The sequence below is a fragment of the Manduca sexta genome, chromosome 27, assembly GCF_014839805.1.
Source record: "Manduca sexta isolate Smith_Timp_Sample1 chromosome 27, JHU_Msex_v1.0, whole genome shotgun sequence".
Lineage (NCBI taxonomy): Eukaryota > Metazoa > Arthropoda > Insecta > Lepidoptera > Sphingidae > Manduca > Manduca sexta.
The window spans coordinates 9,997,496-10,016,778 of NC_051141.1; the positions used below are offsets into that span (position 1 = coordinate 9,997,496).

General features: G+C 33.7%; 1 protein-coding gene across 1 annotated transcript; it reads left to right on the forward strand.

The window, feature by feature from the left end:
* Positions 1-589: 589 nt before the first annotated feature.
* On the forward strand, positions 590-19,265 carry LOC115450854 (probable citrate synthase 2, mitochondrial). The gene is made up of 9 exons (XM_030178975.1): positions 590-634; positions 8,801-8,962; positions 10,098-10,327; positions 11,060-11,216; positions 11,352-11,551; positions 14,683-14,815; positions 16,739-16,884; positions 17,110-17,272; positions 17,981-19,265. Exons 1-9 carry the CDS (start codon positions 590-592, stop codon positions 18,140-18,142), a joined length of 1,398 nt encoding a protein of 465 aa, XP_030034835.1. The 3' UTR covers positions 18,143-19,265.
* Positions 19,266-19,283: the final 18 nt, after the last annotated feature.

Here is a 19,283-nt window from a genome sequence, read left to right on the forward strand (position 1 = left end):
AGACGCCAGTTTGGTAATAATTCCACAGGCCGAGTTTAAATATCCATTTCTTAGTTTATAATCAGAAAGCACGCTCCGTTTCCCGTACAAAATGGTGTTACCTCATAGACATTCATTTTTTTCTATTGAAATATTATACGTGCAACTCAATTTAATTTATAATATTACAGATTCCTTTATTAATTTAGGTCGAGATTATTATTTGAAATTGCATAAAGAATTCTGTAACGGAATTGATAAACTGAAAAACGAATGCTAGCAATGCCTTGCAAATTTTTTTGAATTGTTGCCATTTTGAGCTCGACGTTATAAAGAATGTTATATCAAATCGGTTATATACATGAGAAGCTACTGGTAATAATATTCCTTCCAATAGGAATTTTCAAAGGTCTTTAAGGGATTTTTCTTATAAAACTTAGGGTAAAACCAAAGTCGTACGTGGAAACACTGGTCGTGCCGTGTGTGTGCTCCAAGTCCTGTGAGTCGTCAAGTCAGCCAACATTGCCAATTTTCCACTTGCGAATGCGATCGATCGCGAGCAAGGTGTGGTGTAGTTGTGTGCGGTAGTTGGCGCTCGGTGGGTTCAAAAATGGCTCTGTTCAGGATCACGTCTGTAAAATTAGCTGAAGTACAGGTAATTATTCAAACTTTCTTTTATAGTCTATTTATATATACAACTTTATGAAGATTCTCCTACAGGAATATTTTTGGTGCATCATTTTATAACCTTGTTATCCACATTTTTAGTTCGAAGTTATGTAATATGAATAAAAACTATTTTAGGTTTTATTATAGCGTTTTGTCATGCAAGAAGATTAAAAATTATATTAACAATACAATTTTAAAAGCATCTTTTAAATTGTTCGTTACTTTTGTTTAAAAAGCCCGGTAATTTTGGTACAGGTATACATTGCTGCCATAATAGACAACTTCATTGTCTAGCCGGATTAACATATTTTTTTTGTAAATTTGTCAAAGCCCACGTGATTTTACGTGTGAAAACTTTGTTACTAGATATATAATTTAGTTTTTGTGCCTTTTTCGTTCGTCGTATTCAATCAAATATTATGTATTTAAACATAATTGAATGGTATTTTATGTTCTTATTTCGCGGCATTTTTAATTGGAGAATTATGAAAAATACAGAATGTAAATTTTTTTGAAAAAAGAATCACAGAAATTAAGATCTAAATTTTTTTTCTGAAATATTGCCTGACAAATACATACATATTTTAAATAAATTTCGTTAATATAATAAGATAGCAGCCATTTCAAATGCAATTTTAGAAATAGTTGTACTTACCTACTTCTAACTTCATATTATGTTATTTTATATTATCACAAATATGAAGTCAAAAGTAACATAACTATTGGTAATAACTAATTACTTAACATGTTAAAGTTCATGGCATATGTTATGACAATCTTGCTGTAGTGTTTTATTTACATAGTAATTTAAATTTGAACTTGTGCAGAATTTTGTAATAAAATTATTAAAAATGGTATTTTAATACAGTTATACTAACTTAATGTTCTGTTACTACATATATAGTAATGGTGCTGACATCACACAAACTAGGTGAGATCTGACAAATTTAGAACTGAAATGAAAAAAAAAACATGAACCTTGTAACTAAAGGGACATCATTTTTTTGTTACTATGGGGTGTGCAGGTTTATTTCCAGAATGTGGTTAACTCAATCTTGCTTGATAAATGATATCGGAAATGTAAAATTAAATATACTTAATATACAGAAATATGGAGAAAAACATGTTTGAATTATTTATAGGAATTGTAAGTATGTAATGTGAAGTAATTTTTTTTAACTAATTTGGATATGGTTAGTAAAAAGGATCCAAACCATATTTCTTTTTATTAGATGATCTTGTATCTTGATGTACTTTTTTGTCAACTGACTGGTTTGTATAGTGTATTTTGGTCTGTTAATTGATTAATTTATTACAATAATCAGTCCCAATATCATAATATTAATATTATTATTAATCATAACTCTGATATAAAATATATTATTATGAATAACTTAATACTATTGTCAGTGTAAACTTACTTCTGTAATCAGATTTTGAAATTATACTTTGCATTAATGGGAAACAATCTGTGTATTAGTATAAAAAGCGATAAGTATCCCAGCTCTCAGGAATTAGGCAAGATTGTAACCAGAATAGTACTTGTTAATAAAGAAGTCATGATTATATATATTTTTTAAAGGTTTAACAAATCTTTTGTAGTATTCTCAATATATTTTGTTGCTAATTTAATAACTATACTATTAGTAGGTAGTTATGAATAATTCCAAAGGATCCATCGTTATACAACTCTAAGCATCTGCTCTGAATTGAAATGCTGACACATTGTCTGTCTCAACTCTGAATTCATAGAATTAGCTCACATATTGTATTAAAGGTAATTGTTTATTTCATTGCTGTAATGTCTAATTATTTATTAAGTATTCAAATTTGGTCTTTGCAATGGCGCATGTCGTTTTGTTTTAATTCTACAGAGTAGAAGTTTGTCTAGGTATATAAAGCACAAATGCTTATTTTAATAATAAATAACAATTTTAACATCGAAAAATATATTTTTGATTGAGATATTTATAATTTAAAGACTTGTTTGCAAAATTAAAATACCTAGAAATTTTTCAAATCTGAAATATTCTGTTGAATTACTGTTTGCCATAATTATAATATAATCTTAATTTATATTTAATAAAATTTATATTTGCAATTTATCATCTCTATACCACCTTTTTATCAATAAAATATGATACTGTTTTTGCTCCTATTCATTACGCAATACGCATGTGCCATAAAATTTATAATAGATTGAATATTTCTGCAGATAAATATAACAAAATGTTAGTTGTGTCTCATCTTATTTTTTTTATTGTCTTAATTAATTCATTCTATATATATATTATACGATACAATTAATGTGCTAAGACAATCAGAAGAAGACTGACATTTTTTTAACAATTATACATATTTGCCTTAACTGCAGGGGTTAAGGATTAAAATATTGAGTATAAAAATCACCATAAGACAATAATCTTTTATATTAATAGTCCCAAGTCAATCACACATAGTGTGATTAACCTTAGAAGACTTCTGTTATTTAAATACACATAATATGCTTTTCATCAGTCATTTGGACTTATACTTATTGAATTCCTTGAATGTACTTATTATGCTTCTTTTTATGTGAGTCAGTAATTTAAATAAATATGGATCAAAAATCAACCAAAGGTGATATTAAAAAAAAATAATTAATGGTCAACAACCAGTCATGTATCCAATTTTAAATAAGATTATTAGTGAAGAGCGGAAATCCTAGAATGGAGTGGTAAAACATAATGATTTGGGTAAAAATATTTTATTTTTAAGTAAAACTTGTACTTTGAGAAAGTAATAGAAAAATAAATATAAATTTGTAAGTATGGCGAAAGTATCAAACAGAAACCTTAAAGAATGGCTTTTTATTAGTCGATATGACTAACATGTAAGTATGTGTTGCTACCCAGATTTCTGTAGATTCGTTAATCTATCTCATTAAATCTTCACCTCTCACCACTAACGGAGAAGACACGAGAAACTAAAGCTACATAAGGAGATGAAAAAATGTGTGCCGTGTTAGTCAAAATGACTACCAAGTATCCCTGTAGGGTAAAAGAAGTCGATATTGCTTAATCTGTTTGTAATACCATGTCATGTGATTACCGTGCGGCAGTGGCTATACCAATGGCCTTGACAAATCTATGTCAGTGTCACGCACGGTGGATGGCGCTTGGCGTGATAACCGGTGCCAGCGCAGCTTGAGCTTCTGCGGGGTGCATTGTTGGTCACGTGTACACGCGAGCTGAGTGTCCGATACATCTTAAAGTTACTTCAGTGTTGTTGCTAATTGCCACCACATTCGGTCATTTAGCTCTTTATAGCTTAGGTATATATTTCTATATCATAACAATATAAATAAGTAATTAGATGCATTCATAAAATTTAAACGAGGTTTTTAAATTGAACGTAAAAATCACATAAATATAGTAATTAGGTATTTACATTAATAGTTTAATAGTGTACGACTTAACTTAATTTTATTAAGTCTGTTTACAGTTTACACCTTGTTTACAGTTTGCGGATAGCACAAAGTAATTAGTATCTATGTGTATCGGTATAGCCCCACAGCCTACTCCATACGTACGTTGCCTTCCAGATTCTACTAACATATTTTGATCAGATTTATTTAATTAGGTATTTTGCCCTAAAGGCAAATACGTTACTCTGCCCCTATGTTTCTTCTTCGACATAGCCATAATAATTTTACAAAAAGGTTCTTTTATCTTTTAACCTTGATGTTGCAGCGGCGCGGTGGTACAAAAACAACGCTTTTTTCTTACTAGTAATCGCATGATTGTGATCAGGCGTGACTTGGCAAAACGGAGCCACAAACATTATAGCGGGTTTTTTCCGTAAAAAATAGCAAAACAAAGATTTTCTTTTCCTATAACGAATTGTAACTAATATAATCCCGGAAAAGCAAGTAGGTACAGCTTGAAAATTAATTCGTCTATGCATCTTATAATGAGATACATAGACGGAAAAAGTAGAGATTATTTATCATGGTACTTATCAATAACATTATTTTATCAGTAAAATACTGTAACTAAGGAATGACATCGATGACATTCACGATGCGTGTCCTCTGCAATGCTCCCACTCTAAAGATAACACAGGTCAACCGACACTCGTCGGGCACACGCCCAAATGTATTCGCTCTGTAATACTACAGGAGTTGAAAAATTACAAAACAATTATTTTACCCGTTCTTAACAATAAACTGTTGAAAAAAATACATAAGTACTTACTTATTCAAAAATAATGGAGTTCTGGTTTGTGACGTAAATGGTCAGGGTCGCCAGCCTCGTCCGGCTATGGCTTCTAATAGTTACTAGGCACTTGCTCGTATTTACACACCTGTTCATAGCGATACTTATGATTTACTCATTCAGAACTCTTCAGATGAATTGGCTTAAAAAATAAAGCAATCAGATTTCACTAATTTTAAATATGATAACGATTTGCTCTTCTTAAATTTTCTTAAAAGATGTAAATGTTAGAAACCGGTTATAACGACGTATCGGTTATAAGACTAAATAGAAATAGATGTAAGTATAGAAAAGAGTATCAGACATAGAGCTCAAATTAGGTGGTCTCTTCAATGTCGATATTCGGTTTTCACTGTTCTTAATATTAAAATCATTTTTTTTTCTTTGTAGGTGCAATCACCTAGACTAATAGCATTATCAAGAACCCGAAAACCTCAAAATAGTTAGGTATCCCATTTACTACAGAAATTATTAAAGTAATGTATGTTTACATACATGATGTAAACGTAACCGTAACTCCCGCAAGTAGAGAATAAATGCATGCAGGCGTATTACGACGCCCCATTACCAGAAATAGTGGCCGTACGAGAGCGAGCGTGACGTCTGTAAATGGGCACTTTAACATACCGAAAACAACATTGCCCTCAACCGCAAGCTCTCAGTAAATTGTGGTGAAACAATCTCTATGATGTTGTGTTTTGTGGTGTCAGTAAACTACAGGAGGTAATCATTAAAATCGTCATTTTACTCCTAAAAGAATCTAGGTGTGTTGCTAACGCACCCTCGGTGCTTTGGCATTATCGGTGTCCATCGATCGCATGACGCGTAGCATAACATGACCCCATTGATCAGTTTTTCGACTTCTTTATTACAGTACGGCCGCCTTGAAGTTTATAACGGGTGGAGTAAAAGCCTTTGTTTCTGGAGTCAAGAGGGTGACGAGTTTTGTGTCTAACTTCAAACCGGTCATAACTTAGCGGTCCTACTCTGTAGGTACGATATGAAGGCACGCCGGGCGACTAATAATGTTTTTTATAATCCTGGAAGTTATGCTCAAATTATATAAAAACCAAAAAGTGTTATCTATACTTATAATAAATCCGTAGAGAGGTCAATTCTGTACATGAAATATATTTCTAAAATATCTAAACTATCAGGGGGTGATTATTATGCAATAAATTAAACATCTTGTTCCGTTATAAATAAAACATAGCTGTTGGGACCTATACACAGTTATTACTTATTCTGATGGGTTGAACTGGATAATAATGTTATTATTGAATACAATGTTTTGATACAGAAACTTAACAATTATTGAATAATTCCGTCATATATACGTTTAATATAAAGTTAATGTGCAAATGGAGAGCTCATCTGAGTGTGCTGTTAACTTGCATATGCGTGATTATGTATAATAGTTTATCTTAACATTTCTTTCTAGAATTACGTTAATCTGTGCCCTTTTGACGTAGTTTAGATGTTTTCGCTTCCATGTTTATTACCGAAGCGGAAATATTCAGTACTTTGTTCCTTTTACACGCAAGTAGTCACGGAATTAATTAAAAATTCCCATTGTACAAACGGGGATTTACGTAAAAGGTGAGTCATGTATGTCGTAGATACCAACACTGGCGTATGGACGTAGCCGGTAAAATATTTTCTCAACTCGCAAGTTTTACAATAAATATTCTAGAACAGTTAATTGAGCGAAACATGTGTAGTGACACGAATGGCTATAACACACATTTTTATTATTACGTTTTCTGATTATTGGGACTTCGCAATAAAAACTATGTATTACGGAATTGTAAGACATGAAGATGAGTGTAGACACTTAACAGTTTTATTCAGTAAATAGTTTAAAAGACCCGTCCCGGCATAAAAGCCTTACTATAATAATAAGTACTTTTACAGTATAAAAGTAGACATGGTCATGGTCTATTAGCAGATCAAATTTCATCCGACTCTGCGATTCATACGAATCCTGCTTTTACTCTCACTGAATGAATATTAGGAAGATGAGATGATAATAAAACAGTGCAATACATAAACAGGACAAAAACTTGAATTTCGTTACTGCGATGGTAGTTTTATTATGATACAATTTTTAATCATATTTATTGAATCCAAAAAAGCATACTTATACATTGTAAATTGCAAATAATATCAATATCAGAATAAAATACTAAGTTAAATAAGTAGAACTTATTGTACAAAAAAGGTAAATTTTTCCTCCCGCAGTTTGGTGAAAAAGTATGTTTATAAATTACAAGGAAACTCGTGATTTTACCGCGTACTTTACATAATTATAGCTGTGACCTTAATTCTAATGGCCTTTGATGGCAAAGAATCGCGTCCTCGCTTGAGGATAAGGACAACACCAGGACCAGCACAGTTTCAAATACAAGTTTTGTTGCTTCAGCCTTTTATTTTACTATAATATGTAGAACCACTCGTAACTCGTAAGATAATTAAAAAACAATGTTTTAGTAATAACTTGGCATTAAGGCATAACAGGCAAGTTAGTTTGATAAGATAGTATTAACGCATTCTTAATTAAGTACTTAATACTTACAAAAAATACTTTTGTTCCAGTAGGAAAGTTCAATTTAAAACGTATTATTTTATGCTAGTAGAACTAATGACACGTAATAATCATTAATTGAATAACGCATACATCAGGTTATTAATATCTATCACAGTAACATAAATACAGTAACAATTCCATTGATGATTTTTACCACAACACATAACAGTTATCATTACAATAAGTTGTTAATAGGTATATTAAAACTCGTGTTCTTTTCGCTCAATAATTAAATGATTTAATGAGTTTTGGGTACAATAAAAATCAATCAATTACATTTTAATAACTTTGTAACAATTTGTTGGCGGCTAGCACAGATATGTACATAGAGTATAAAATGGTAGGTACCTACATATTAGAATCTTCAATAAAAACTTCCATATGCTTAAAACACTGTACGTGTTAATTTCCACACATTTACTATCACCTGATTAGGTACATTTACGTTTCACACATAATCTGGGGCAATATGTTTTCAAAAAGCTGATAGGATGATATAATACACATACCACTATCGGGTATTTACAGTGATGACGTAGGCATCTGACTAATGGAACAGTAAGCCGCATATCTTAGCTATAATATGTAATCATGTACCAAAATTTCATTATTGTGGATATTTAACTTCTTAAAGCGTAATAACTTATAATATATTGAACCCAAAAAATGGGATGCCAGATAGTACAATGTAATATTTGAAACTATTTAAAGTAGTTTGATAATACAAAGCCACATCTGGCATCACATTATTACGAAAGTCACAGGTCCACCTGAAGACATTCCGTGTATGAAACATTATCCTGCAACACAAACCAATCCATTGTATTGGAGTCGCGCAGTACTGCACCCCGTAATAATGCACGGTTTGTCTTAATTATAATTCGCTATAATAATATTAGTTCTTGAAAAAAATCTTGAATATGTACCTATTGTTTGCGTTGAACGTAATTATAATAAACATTACAGACTAATAATATGAATATGTTCATAAATAATACATGTTATACGTATTTGAAACACATATAATATATATACCTATATTTTTTTAAACAAACCAAACTCTCCAGCTCTATTTATTAGAGGAGATTAAAATAAGACCCAGTTATCTTGTATTGATGGTTTAATTTAAAACTGTGCGCCCTTTCCGTTGAATGTGGTTGTTTGTTCGACACAAGTACATACGCGTATTATGTATTGACTTTGATTAGTATTCAAATAAAACAATCACAAAAGCAAGGAGTCAAAGTTAGCTGTCCTATATTATTTTATCAATGCATAGTCCTAATGGCCTGTTTTTTCCTTTGTTTAGAAATTATGTCCGGCGACAACGATTTTATTGAGAAATTTGAGTGCGGAACAAACCAATTTGAAGAGTGTGCTTCAAGAAAAGATCCCCAAGGAACAAGAAAAAATCCGTGAATTCCGCAAAAAGCATGGCTCGACCAAAGTGGGAGAGGTTACCGTCGACATGGTGAGTGGCTCTTTCTTTAAATTTTATTCACTTCGCTTCGTAATTTATACGAAAAAACATTAATATTTCAATATTTGTGTCTTCTAGAATTGAATTGTAACATTTTTTATATCGATTATATGTTTAACCATCAATATACATATTATATTTTTTTAATGTACAAGCGGGGCTTTAGGCTAGAGCTGTGTTCGCTATCCGCAGATGAGAACGTGTTGACCTTGATCTTTGTTCCGAAATTCAATTATGTTTTAATCACATATTGTGCTCTCCATAGTGATATTATTCATTATAAAATAGGGCCTTAGCTTGTTAAACTCCATTCAATTGCTGCATCTTCAAAATAAATAATCACGTTTCGTAATGGGAAATAGTAAATGGAAAACGTTGTTTTTGTTGGATGATGTACTAAGACATGATTGCAAATATATTGCTGTACATTTCTTACACCTTCGCTGCGAAATACATTTATTACAGGCAATTTATTTACACAGGTGATTTTTTCAAGTCTGCTAGTATTGTTAAACCTCGCTATTAACCAAAGTGATTTTCTCGACTACAATTTTATATCGTCTGTAAAGGTTAGTTAGGACCACGCGAGTATTTAAATTTTTACTCAAGTAGGAAGTAGTAATTTTGGTAACTACTAAACTTGTCTGAACACTGAAAATTTAGTCAAATACTGAGCAATAAAAATATTGCTTTTAAAAATACATTACCAAAATGTCCCTGTAGCGTAGAGTTCAATAAACTCAACTTTATGATATCGTGCCGCGTGTTGTTTATACGGCTATACCGACAAATATATCTGTATGCTTGCATTTTAATTCATTCGTATCAATAACCTTTTGTTATGGTTTTAAACACGCATACTTACTATATCTATAATTATATGGTTACTATAAGTTATACCAGTCATACGTGTTCTCGTAGTACCAGGGACGAAAAAATTTTTTTAACAAATAATTTACAATTTAAATATATATATTATTTATTTTTAATTCATATATTATTTTTAAGTAACGAAGAAGCGATTTGTTAAAATACATATCAATAATGTATCAGTTACGTCGATTATTTTTATAGACTAATGTGTCGTAAATATCGGCTACATTGAAAGCATAATATTTTTGTACAGATGTACGGTGGCATGCGTGGCATTAAGGGCCTAGTATGGGAAACGTCTGTGTTGGATGCCGACGAGGGTATCCGATTCCGTGGCTTGTCTATCCCCGAGTGCCAGAAACAACTCCCCAAAGCCAAGGGCGGAGAGGAGCCCCTCCCTGAGGGTCTGTTTTGGCTCCTTGTCACGGGAGATATTCCTACCGATGCTCAAGTCAAAGCCGTTTCAAAAGAATGGGCTCAGAGGTAAGAAACATTATATTTGTTATATGTTGCATTCATTGAAAACACATTAATCTGTATGAGATGATATGTTTATATAAAAAGGAAACAGAACAAGTGCTCACGTGTATAAATAATTTAATGGAGGGCAACACGAGTTACATGGCGTGCGACTGGCGAGTAATCGTTTAAAGCGATGTTAAATGACTCGTTTTAGCTATACGCCTATTATTTTGTAATGAATAAAATATTTTAATGAGGCTGTATAATATTCTTAAGTGATTTGGAAACGTAAATCCACGCGTGATACAATTAGTTTATTGTACCTACTTATAATATAACGCATGTTACGGGAAATTACTAAGCTCCAGATGGTTAATTTCAGATGGTCTCGGAAATTATTTCCAACTACTCGGCATAAGAATAACTAAGCAACCTAGATAGAATAAAGATGGCCAAGCCTATCGATCGTTGTGACCCGTTAGCATAAATAAATAGGTCGGTGAGGAGGCGCGAGTGGGAGGGTATCGCAACTTTCAGTAATTGTTTCGTGGTATTAGGTAACAGGGCTGAAGCAATCGCCGTATTAATGATAAAGGTCCCTTAAACCTACAAAACTATAAGGGCCTTGCCCGTACGCTGAATTTCGTGGGTGTCGAAAAGTTCGTAAAGCTGAAAGGATTTCATCAAATGATATAGGGCTCCTATAGGGCAAAGAACACTACTAGGTAGTGAGGATGAATGTTCTATTTGCAGAGCCGAGCTGCCCGCTCACGTGGTGACAATGTTGAACAATATGCCGAGCAAGTTGCACCCCATGTCACAATTCTCGGCCGCCGTCACCGCCCTCAACAGCGAGTCCCAGTTCGCACAGGCTTACTCTGAGGGAGTACACAAATCCAAATATTGGGAGGTGAGCTGGCTGCAATTTTTATTTTTTGTAAAGCTTTACAGGATCAATAATGAATTTATTATATTCATAAATATTGTAATATTGCTCTTTTTATCCTGTTAACGTTCAATATTGTAGTAAACAATTGTTCTGTAGTACGTGTACGAAGACACAATGAACCTTATCGCCAAACTGCCGGTGATCGCGGCGACCATCTACCGCAACACGTACCGCGACGGCAAAGGCATCGGCGCCATCGACGACAACAAGGACTGGTCCGCCAACTACTGCACGATGTTGGGATACGACAACCCCCAGTTCACGGAACTCATGCGACTTTACCTCACCATCCACAGGTAAGCGTCATTCGTCACAGACTTCGTACAACAAAATTCTTCATTTGTCACGTTTGTAGAATGTTAAGTATATCATTATCAGGTAAGTTTGTAGCGGATAGTATCGGATGTATTTATGCAAAATGCAGTCAACCCACAAGACGGTAGTTTCAAGGTAATTCCCCATAGGAAGGTTTCTTTTATTAAAGATTTTTGTTATTATAAATTTATATACTTGAATCATTTTTAAAAATAATATGCAAAATGTTATTCAACATCGTGCTACATATTTTGCTTCCATAGGCACCAAAGTTGTAAATTTGTTTTCAGTTTCCATATCGACGTTCAATTAGTATCTGCATCAAATTACCGAATAATAACACCGGTGCTTACTAATAATGCTGGAGAATCTCTTCTTGACGTATACTTTATTTTGATTTTATCTTTAATCGTTTGGTATTTAAATTTTGTTGAGCTCATCAGTTTATCCTCGATAAGAGTTGTATTTGGTTAAAATTATATTGTATTGCTTGTGTAAGAACCTAGCTGGTTCATTTTACCATTTTGAATGGTCCTGTGTCGCATTACTCTAAAAACAATACAATTTAAAACATTCAAATATGTACGTAAATACGTCTTGCATTTGTATTGTCTTTCTGTTTCGTACAAGATTGTTAATTAGACCATGGTTAAACGAAACTAGTAATACAATCAGTTCTGAGATGCGCTGAAAGTAATTGTCTTTGCGAATCCGTATTGTCTGTGTGATTGAACTAGTGGGAAGCTGACAAAGGGATATTAGTTGCTGGTTAAACATCATTGTTACTGACGTTCATATTATCATTCTGCTGTTTGCGATTGCTTCATTGTTCTACTAGCAACGCACTCGTGTGGTTGCCGGGGTCTTGGTTCGATTCCTAGAGCCAATAAAACTTTTGTGAGACTTACATTTTGAATAAACACAAATATCGCCAGGTTCGCTACCTATCACGTCATAGGACGGAAATAAGACTAGCACGCCGTGCCTTTTATTCGGCGATAAAAATAATGGATGTTGAGAGCTATAGTCATGATAACCACGTACAAACACATTGAAGCGTTGCGAATGTATGTCTGAATGAACACATATTCATGTCATTGCTGAATGCGAATCATATTATACGTATTGCATGTTTGCTTAGTTTGTGAGCTCTCTCGTCTCGTCTTGTCAACGTTGTTATGTTGGTCTGTACTATATTACTTCTTACAAATCTAGGCTTTAAATAATCCATATAAGTTTCTTGCAGTACTATCATATATGCATAAAATACTTCCTTTATCCACTAAGTATTACTCATTGTTGAACTTTAACCAATACCTAATCACATTACTTGTAGATTAGGTACATTAATGTGTATTTCTTATCATTTTTTATACTTTAACGCACTCTGCATAAGCAACAACTTCTTTTTGCAATTTATGTCAGCCTACAGACTTATGCAGTGGGAATATCTCGCTGTTACTCTCACACGCATACGCTATAACGTTAGTGACGTCACACCCCATTGCACATTATTTCCATAGCTTGAGTGTTACCATATTTCTCTTTTTAATTCCATTTATAAGACTAAAAAAACAATGATTTTTGTTTGTTACATTTTGAGTTAAAACAAACTAGCTAATATATATAATTTATAAAATAAATTTGAATATTATAATCAAACTTTATTATCCAACGAATGAACCCTGGTAGCATATCTGTATACAATGATTCAAATATGGCGTATGCAGAACGAACGAAATTTGACGCAGGATATTCCATTTTTAACTTTAAAGAAACCAAGTGCAAAATTGGACCGGTTGTGTGCGTTTATTGGTCTATATTTGTTTGCTCAGCGAAATGAACACTTGTTAAACTAACATTTTTCATATCATACTGCGCGTTTGTACTACCCACGCGCATTACGTAATGAATAACGTGGTAAAGATGTGACCAATTTTATCATTACCCACACCGTTTACATGAATTGCTGAACTAATAAATTGTGAAATAAGTTCATGCACAATATCATGTGCTAATAATAACTAAAAGTATTTGCTTTAATGAATAGATACAAATATCGTGTGTGACAGTCACTTAAGTAATTGTTTCTAATCAATAAGTTCGTGTATGAATTGCGTGGAATTTTTGTAATAGCGCACGGCACGCAGTCGCGTTTGTTGCTAATACATCTGTCCTCCGTCAGTTATGTAACATATTATCTTAACACTCGCGAATGATATGCCTGTACCACTAACTAAAATGTGTTATCATGTATACACTTTATCAAGTTTGTAATCTTGGAAATGAAGCTACGATTGTATCGACAAGTGGAGGTGATATACAATCTATGAGATAACGTCAATTTTATGTAATATGATCTCTATTGTTTACGACTTGATGCCACGTAAATAGATTATCCACCAAGTTACCGACAATTACGGCGTAGCATATTTGACCTTATCGGCTCTGAACAACTAAGGATCCGGTTCACTACGGTTTAAGGATTTTTGTTCGTACAAAGTTGATTAATGCGGCACTTAATATGTATATCGACATTTCGTTCCATTTGCTGTTCCAAAGATTACACGTAGAACCTCATGAAATATTTATTTTTAATTTACACTGTGTAAACCGATGACGTACTTTGGAAGGTATGCGGTGTTAAATGCTGTGTATTCATTCTCTCGTCACACTGTACGTTACTATTCATTTATTATTTACTGATAAACGGAGGTGATAATCGCTAAGCATTCGTTTTCTCAACAAAGTAGCATAAAAAATTAAAGAAGACGAAATATGTCTTCTTCTGTGTTGTAAGCATTATTAGTATGCACACCGTCTTGCCTTCAACAACATAATAAAACTATTAATCGTAATACTCATCGTTGTTTAATTCCTAGTTTATGATTCTTTGTGTAATTTTAATGCTTTATAAATGTTCATTACCACTCTAACTTTGAATACTACTTTTAAGAATCACAATCGACGACAATGGTTTCATACATGAAACAATATTCTAATTTATTTTATAGCATAAATCTGAAATACCATATATTGTAAATGTTGAGTGCAATTCGCTCGGTGGAAACCACGAACAGTTTGATGAGTATTGCATTGTGATTGTCCGCAGTGACCACGAGGGCGGCAACGTTTCTGCTCACACAACGCATTTGGTGGGATCCGCCCTCAGCGACCCGTACTTGTCCTTCGCCGCCGGCCTCAACGGTCTTGCTGGACCTCTGCACGGCCTGGCCAACCAGGAGGTAAGATTTATTTACATATACATCTATATAATTTTTATGAATAGCGAAAAGAGTACACATTAGTAGGGTATTTGACTCATTTTTGTTTTTCACAAAAAGCCATATTATTCTTACATTTTTCTGTTCCATAATATAGAGTAATGTACAAAATCAAACATAAGAAAATACGCTATTGCGCCTTTGCTTACATCTTCGGGGCGAAAAGGTCTGTGTGTGTGCGTGTGCTTTCATTCGGTTGTAATGCGATTTCGTCCATGTTGCAGCCATATACCAAGCGTCGCTTTCGAAATTTTCTCCATCCAGAATACTAAAAAAACATTCTTTTAATCTCATTTGTATTCAATGTTAGCAAAAGCGTTAACATTTCATTTTATAAAAACTCAGTAGGTACAAGATTTTAAAATTATTTTGATGGTTTAATACTGTTTAAGGAAATATATTAATATTTAATAACCACTATTTCCTGCCCGGCCTCGGTGTGAGGTCAATGTATACACCACGCTATACTAACGACCACGGTTTTGGTCGAATAAAGGCACCGCGGATGACGTCATGCATACAGAAATACGTCTGTATTAACATTATTTGGTTATTATGTTTCTCGTGTACTTACGCATGAACATAAATGTTTTCATAAATACAAACTGCAAAAATATTACGGTATTAGATAAATATGTATAAACCAGTGAAATACACATAGTTAATCCAAATTTTCATTTTATTAATATATCTGAAAAAGAGATGAGCTATTTTATGCCAAATTTATTGGTGGTAACTCTCTCATATGTGAGGGTTCGCCTGAGTAGGTACCATCTCAATGTCTATTTCTGCCGCCAAGCAGCAGTGTGGAGTCACTGTTGTGTTCCTGTTTGAAGAACATTTTAGCCAGTGTGACTACTGCACATAATAAGATTTAACGTCTCATGGCACAGGATGGCGAGCGCAGTGGAATAATAAACAATACTTTGTTATTCAAGGTGTTGCATTTTTCTACTATTTATGGCTGGTCGTATCGCTTACCATCAAGCGAACGGAAAGATCGTTTCGTCATTCAAAGTAATAAAAAAAGATCGAAAGTTAATAAAAGTGCGTATTTTAAATTCTATTGATGAAAAGAAAATATATAAATTCACGCATTTTCATTGACCTACATCGTGATGTAGGTGAAAACTGCAAGTATAACAAACCGACAATGGGTGATTGACGGTGCACAATAACTTGGCCAGATTATGCCAACTGAACACTTTCAACGTGTTATGTATACATGAACGCTCAACATAATACATAGGTAAAGTCTTTTATGGTGTGGAGAAATTAGGCTTACCTAATAATAATGTTAATTTGGGTGTTTGATGATATGGAAAATGTAAAAAAGACTACTTCAATCTTATTGTATAAATGTAAGGTCTAAAAACACAAAATTTATTATATTGACATAGTAACAATACGAAGTATCTTATACGTAATATTGTTGTCTCTTCCCTCATGTTACATTGGCAACGATTCATCAATGTCATGCGGATATATCTAACAAAAAATCCAAAATCCGTCATCCATCACAAAATGATAACTAAAAGATCTTCCATTTTACTTTATCTCTTAACAAAGATGTTATAAACTCAGATGACGTAAAGTTCGTATCTATGCACACAATGTTTAAAACCAACTCCAAATAAATATAGGAGAAATTTTTGTTGCTTCCCGAATAGGTAAAAACGAAAGTTAGGCTTTGAATGGACTACCTGTACAGAAAAGGTGGCACTGGCCTTATATATATATGTATATAAATTAAGTTTATATACTAGTTAGTAGGTCATTTAAACAACAGATTTTAACATGTGAAATGCTATTGTTTGAGGAAACGTATATGATTTTTCGGTATTTATTTACGAATAACATTTTTTTTTCATTTTTTAAACCTAGGTGCTTATCTGGCTAGAGAAGCTCCGCAAGCAGGTCGGCGACAACTTCACCGAGGAACAGTTGAAAGAATTCATCTGGAAGACCCTCAAGTCTGGACAGGTGGTGCCTGGTTACGGACACGCCGTACTGAGAAAGACTGACCCCAGGTGAAACGATTAAAAACTTCTACAATGACGAAGTTATTACTATGATGAACGATTTCATTGAAATTTTTAAAAACGTACAATCAAAGAAAATTTATGTTTAAAATATCACATGACATCAAAATATTAAATAATATCGTAAAAAGTGGATTGCTATAGTAAGCTACTTGGAGTTGATTACTGATCTATCTTTAGTTGTGTATATTTGCTCATGTTGGTTATGTTTAGGTACACATGCCAACGTGAGTTCGCCTTAAAGCACTTGCCCAACGACCCGCTGTTCAAGCTGGTCGCCGCCGTGTACAAGGTGGTGCCCCCGATCCTCACCGAGCTCGGCAAGGTCAAGAACCCGTGGCCCAATGTAGATTCCCACTCTGGCGTTCTCTTGCAGGTAAATATTAAAAAATTAAGTTCAACGTGCTTGCTTTCTTATTATGTTTGTCATAAAACGTCGGAGTTATAGTTATAGTCGTAGTAAATCATTTAAATCGGTGCACAATAAAAAATGCAATTTTTTTATTCTGCCGACGTAATTGTATTGTCCTGCCGGGGATAATCGTGTTTGCCAATTTGTCTACCTGGATGTTACTTTACTTACAATATAGCTTAGTTTAGACTAGCATGTTGTTCCCGCAATTTATTGGGCAAGTGTGTACTTCCAGATATATTAATTAGACTAGCGGCAATATTTCAATAATTCTACACAAATACGACGCGCCGCAAGCCCTGTATGCTTCAAAGCTTGTAAAAGTCAGCTTAACAAATAAGATAACAAAAATATAACTTCATCCATTTTTTTGCGTGTTGATTCACCACTGGTGTGATACACACATCATGTATTTATCCCCGACGGGGCAGGCAGAGGTGCTTTCAGGGCACCCACTTCTCGTTAAATGTGTTTCGGCCCATGATATGATACGGGGCGGGAGTATTACCATATTGGACACAAATTCCAGACTGCAGGCAGTCTGTGAGCAGAAAAACTGCGCGACCCAGAATTCAAAGCCGTCAAAATTCAGATCAGTGGTCGTACCACGCATGCAATACAAGTACGCCTCCAAGGCAGGGCGGTGAGATAACTGGTGTATTCCGTTTCCAGTATTACGGTATGACAGAGATGAACTACTACACGGTGATGTTCGGCGTGTCGCGCGCGCTGGGCGTGCTCGCGCAGATGATCTGGTCGCGCGCGCTCGGCTTCCCCATCGAGCGGCCGAAGTCGCTCAGCACCGACCACCTCATCAAGCAGCTCGGCAAGTAAGCGTCGGCACGCGTCGCCACGCCTCGCCAACATCTACTAGGGCGCCACTCACGGGTACCGAATTCGCTTCGATTAGCCGCACGCGCCTATGCCCTAGTATAGTTTAAACAGTTTGATTCACACAAACACCAATAGTCAATTTTATCAAGTTTATTTTTGTTCATTTATGATCGTGTATTTAAATGTTCCGTAATTGTTTCAGTAGTGTTAAGCCTAGTGAATTTTCTATTTTGTTTTATTATTTTTATAATCATTGTTGTGTAGTTGTATTTATAATCCATTCTATGATTTTTGATTATGTTGCCTTTGTATTAATTATTGTAATTCAATATATTTAGATTATAATAAGGAGGTAAGATACTTGTTAATTATATGAATAAATCTGCCCGAAAAAAACATGTTACAACGATATAAATCACATAAATAGTAAATTGACTAAGTTGGTGGTGTGATTCAACTGCAATTCTCACATAGGTTCTAGAACTGGACAGTAGTTGAAACTGCGTTTCGATTCATTTTAATATTAAAGGTTTTAGCGGAATTTTTAAAGATAGTGATAGTGTGCCGTGCACATTGTCATATTTTAAAAGTAGACCAATAAAGATTGTTTTGTAAAAAGTAATGAACCATGAATTACAAATAGTGTGGTGGGTGGTTAAGTATTTTTCCGTTTATTGTACTTAGCTTCGTGCTAACGGTCTTAATAAGTACTTAGATAAATTATTAGCTCATCAGACAATAACATTTACTGCGACTTGTATAATTAAAACATTCTTTTAGTAATTTATTTTAACAAGTTAAAATATTGCTTTTATTTATTATCAAGTTACCAAAGTGCTTGTATAATTTATTAACTGATACGTATTTGTACGTTTTACTTGTAAAGCAATATTAACAATGCCTAGTGGATGTATTACGTGAAATATAATAAAACCATAATGTAATTGCATTTCTTCTGTGAGTATTGTTGATATCGCGTGTAAATGAATGTTTATTATTATGTCATTTAAACCCATACTTGTTCATTAATTTACCGTTGGCATTAATTTATTACCATCTTTTTGGCATCACCAATAATTTCACAATTTGACAATACTAAAATAAATTGGTATGGTGTAGTAAATATGTGTTTTCTTTACAC

What these genes read in the sequence shown, in the direction of transcription:
- LOC115450854 (XM_030178975.1), top strand. Translation starts at nt 590, where the DNA reads ATGGCTCTGTTCAGGATCACGTCTGTAAAATTAGCTGAAGTACAG. An exon ending in TCAAAAGAATGGGCTCAGAG is followed by an intron (nt 10,328 to 11,059) that starts GTAAGAAACATT and finishes TTCTATTTGCAG; the next exon opens with AGCCGAGCTGCCCGCTCACG. An exon ending in ACTCTGGCGTTCTCTTGCAG is followed by an intron (nt 17,273 to 17,980) that starts GTAAATATTAAA and finishes TTCCGTTTCCAG; the next exon opens with TATTACGGTATGACAGAGAT.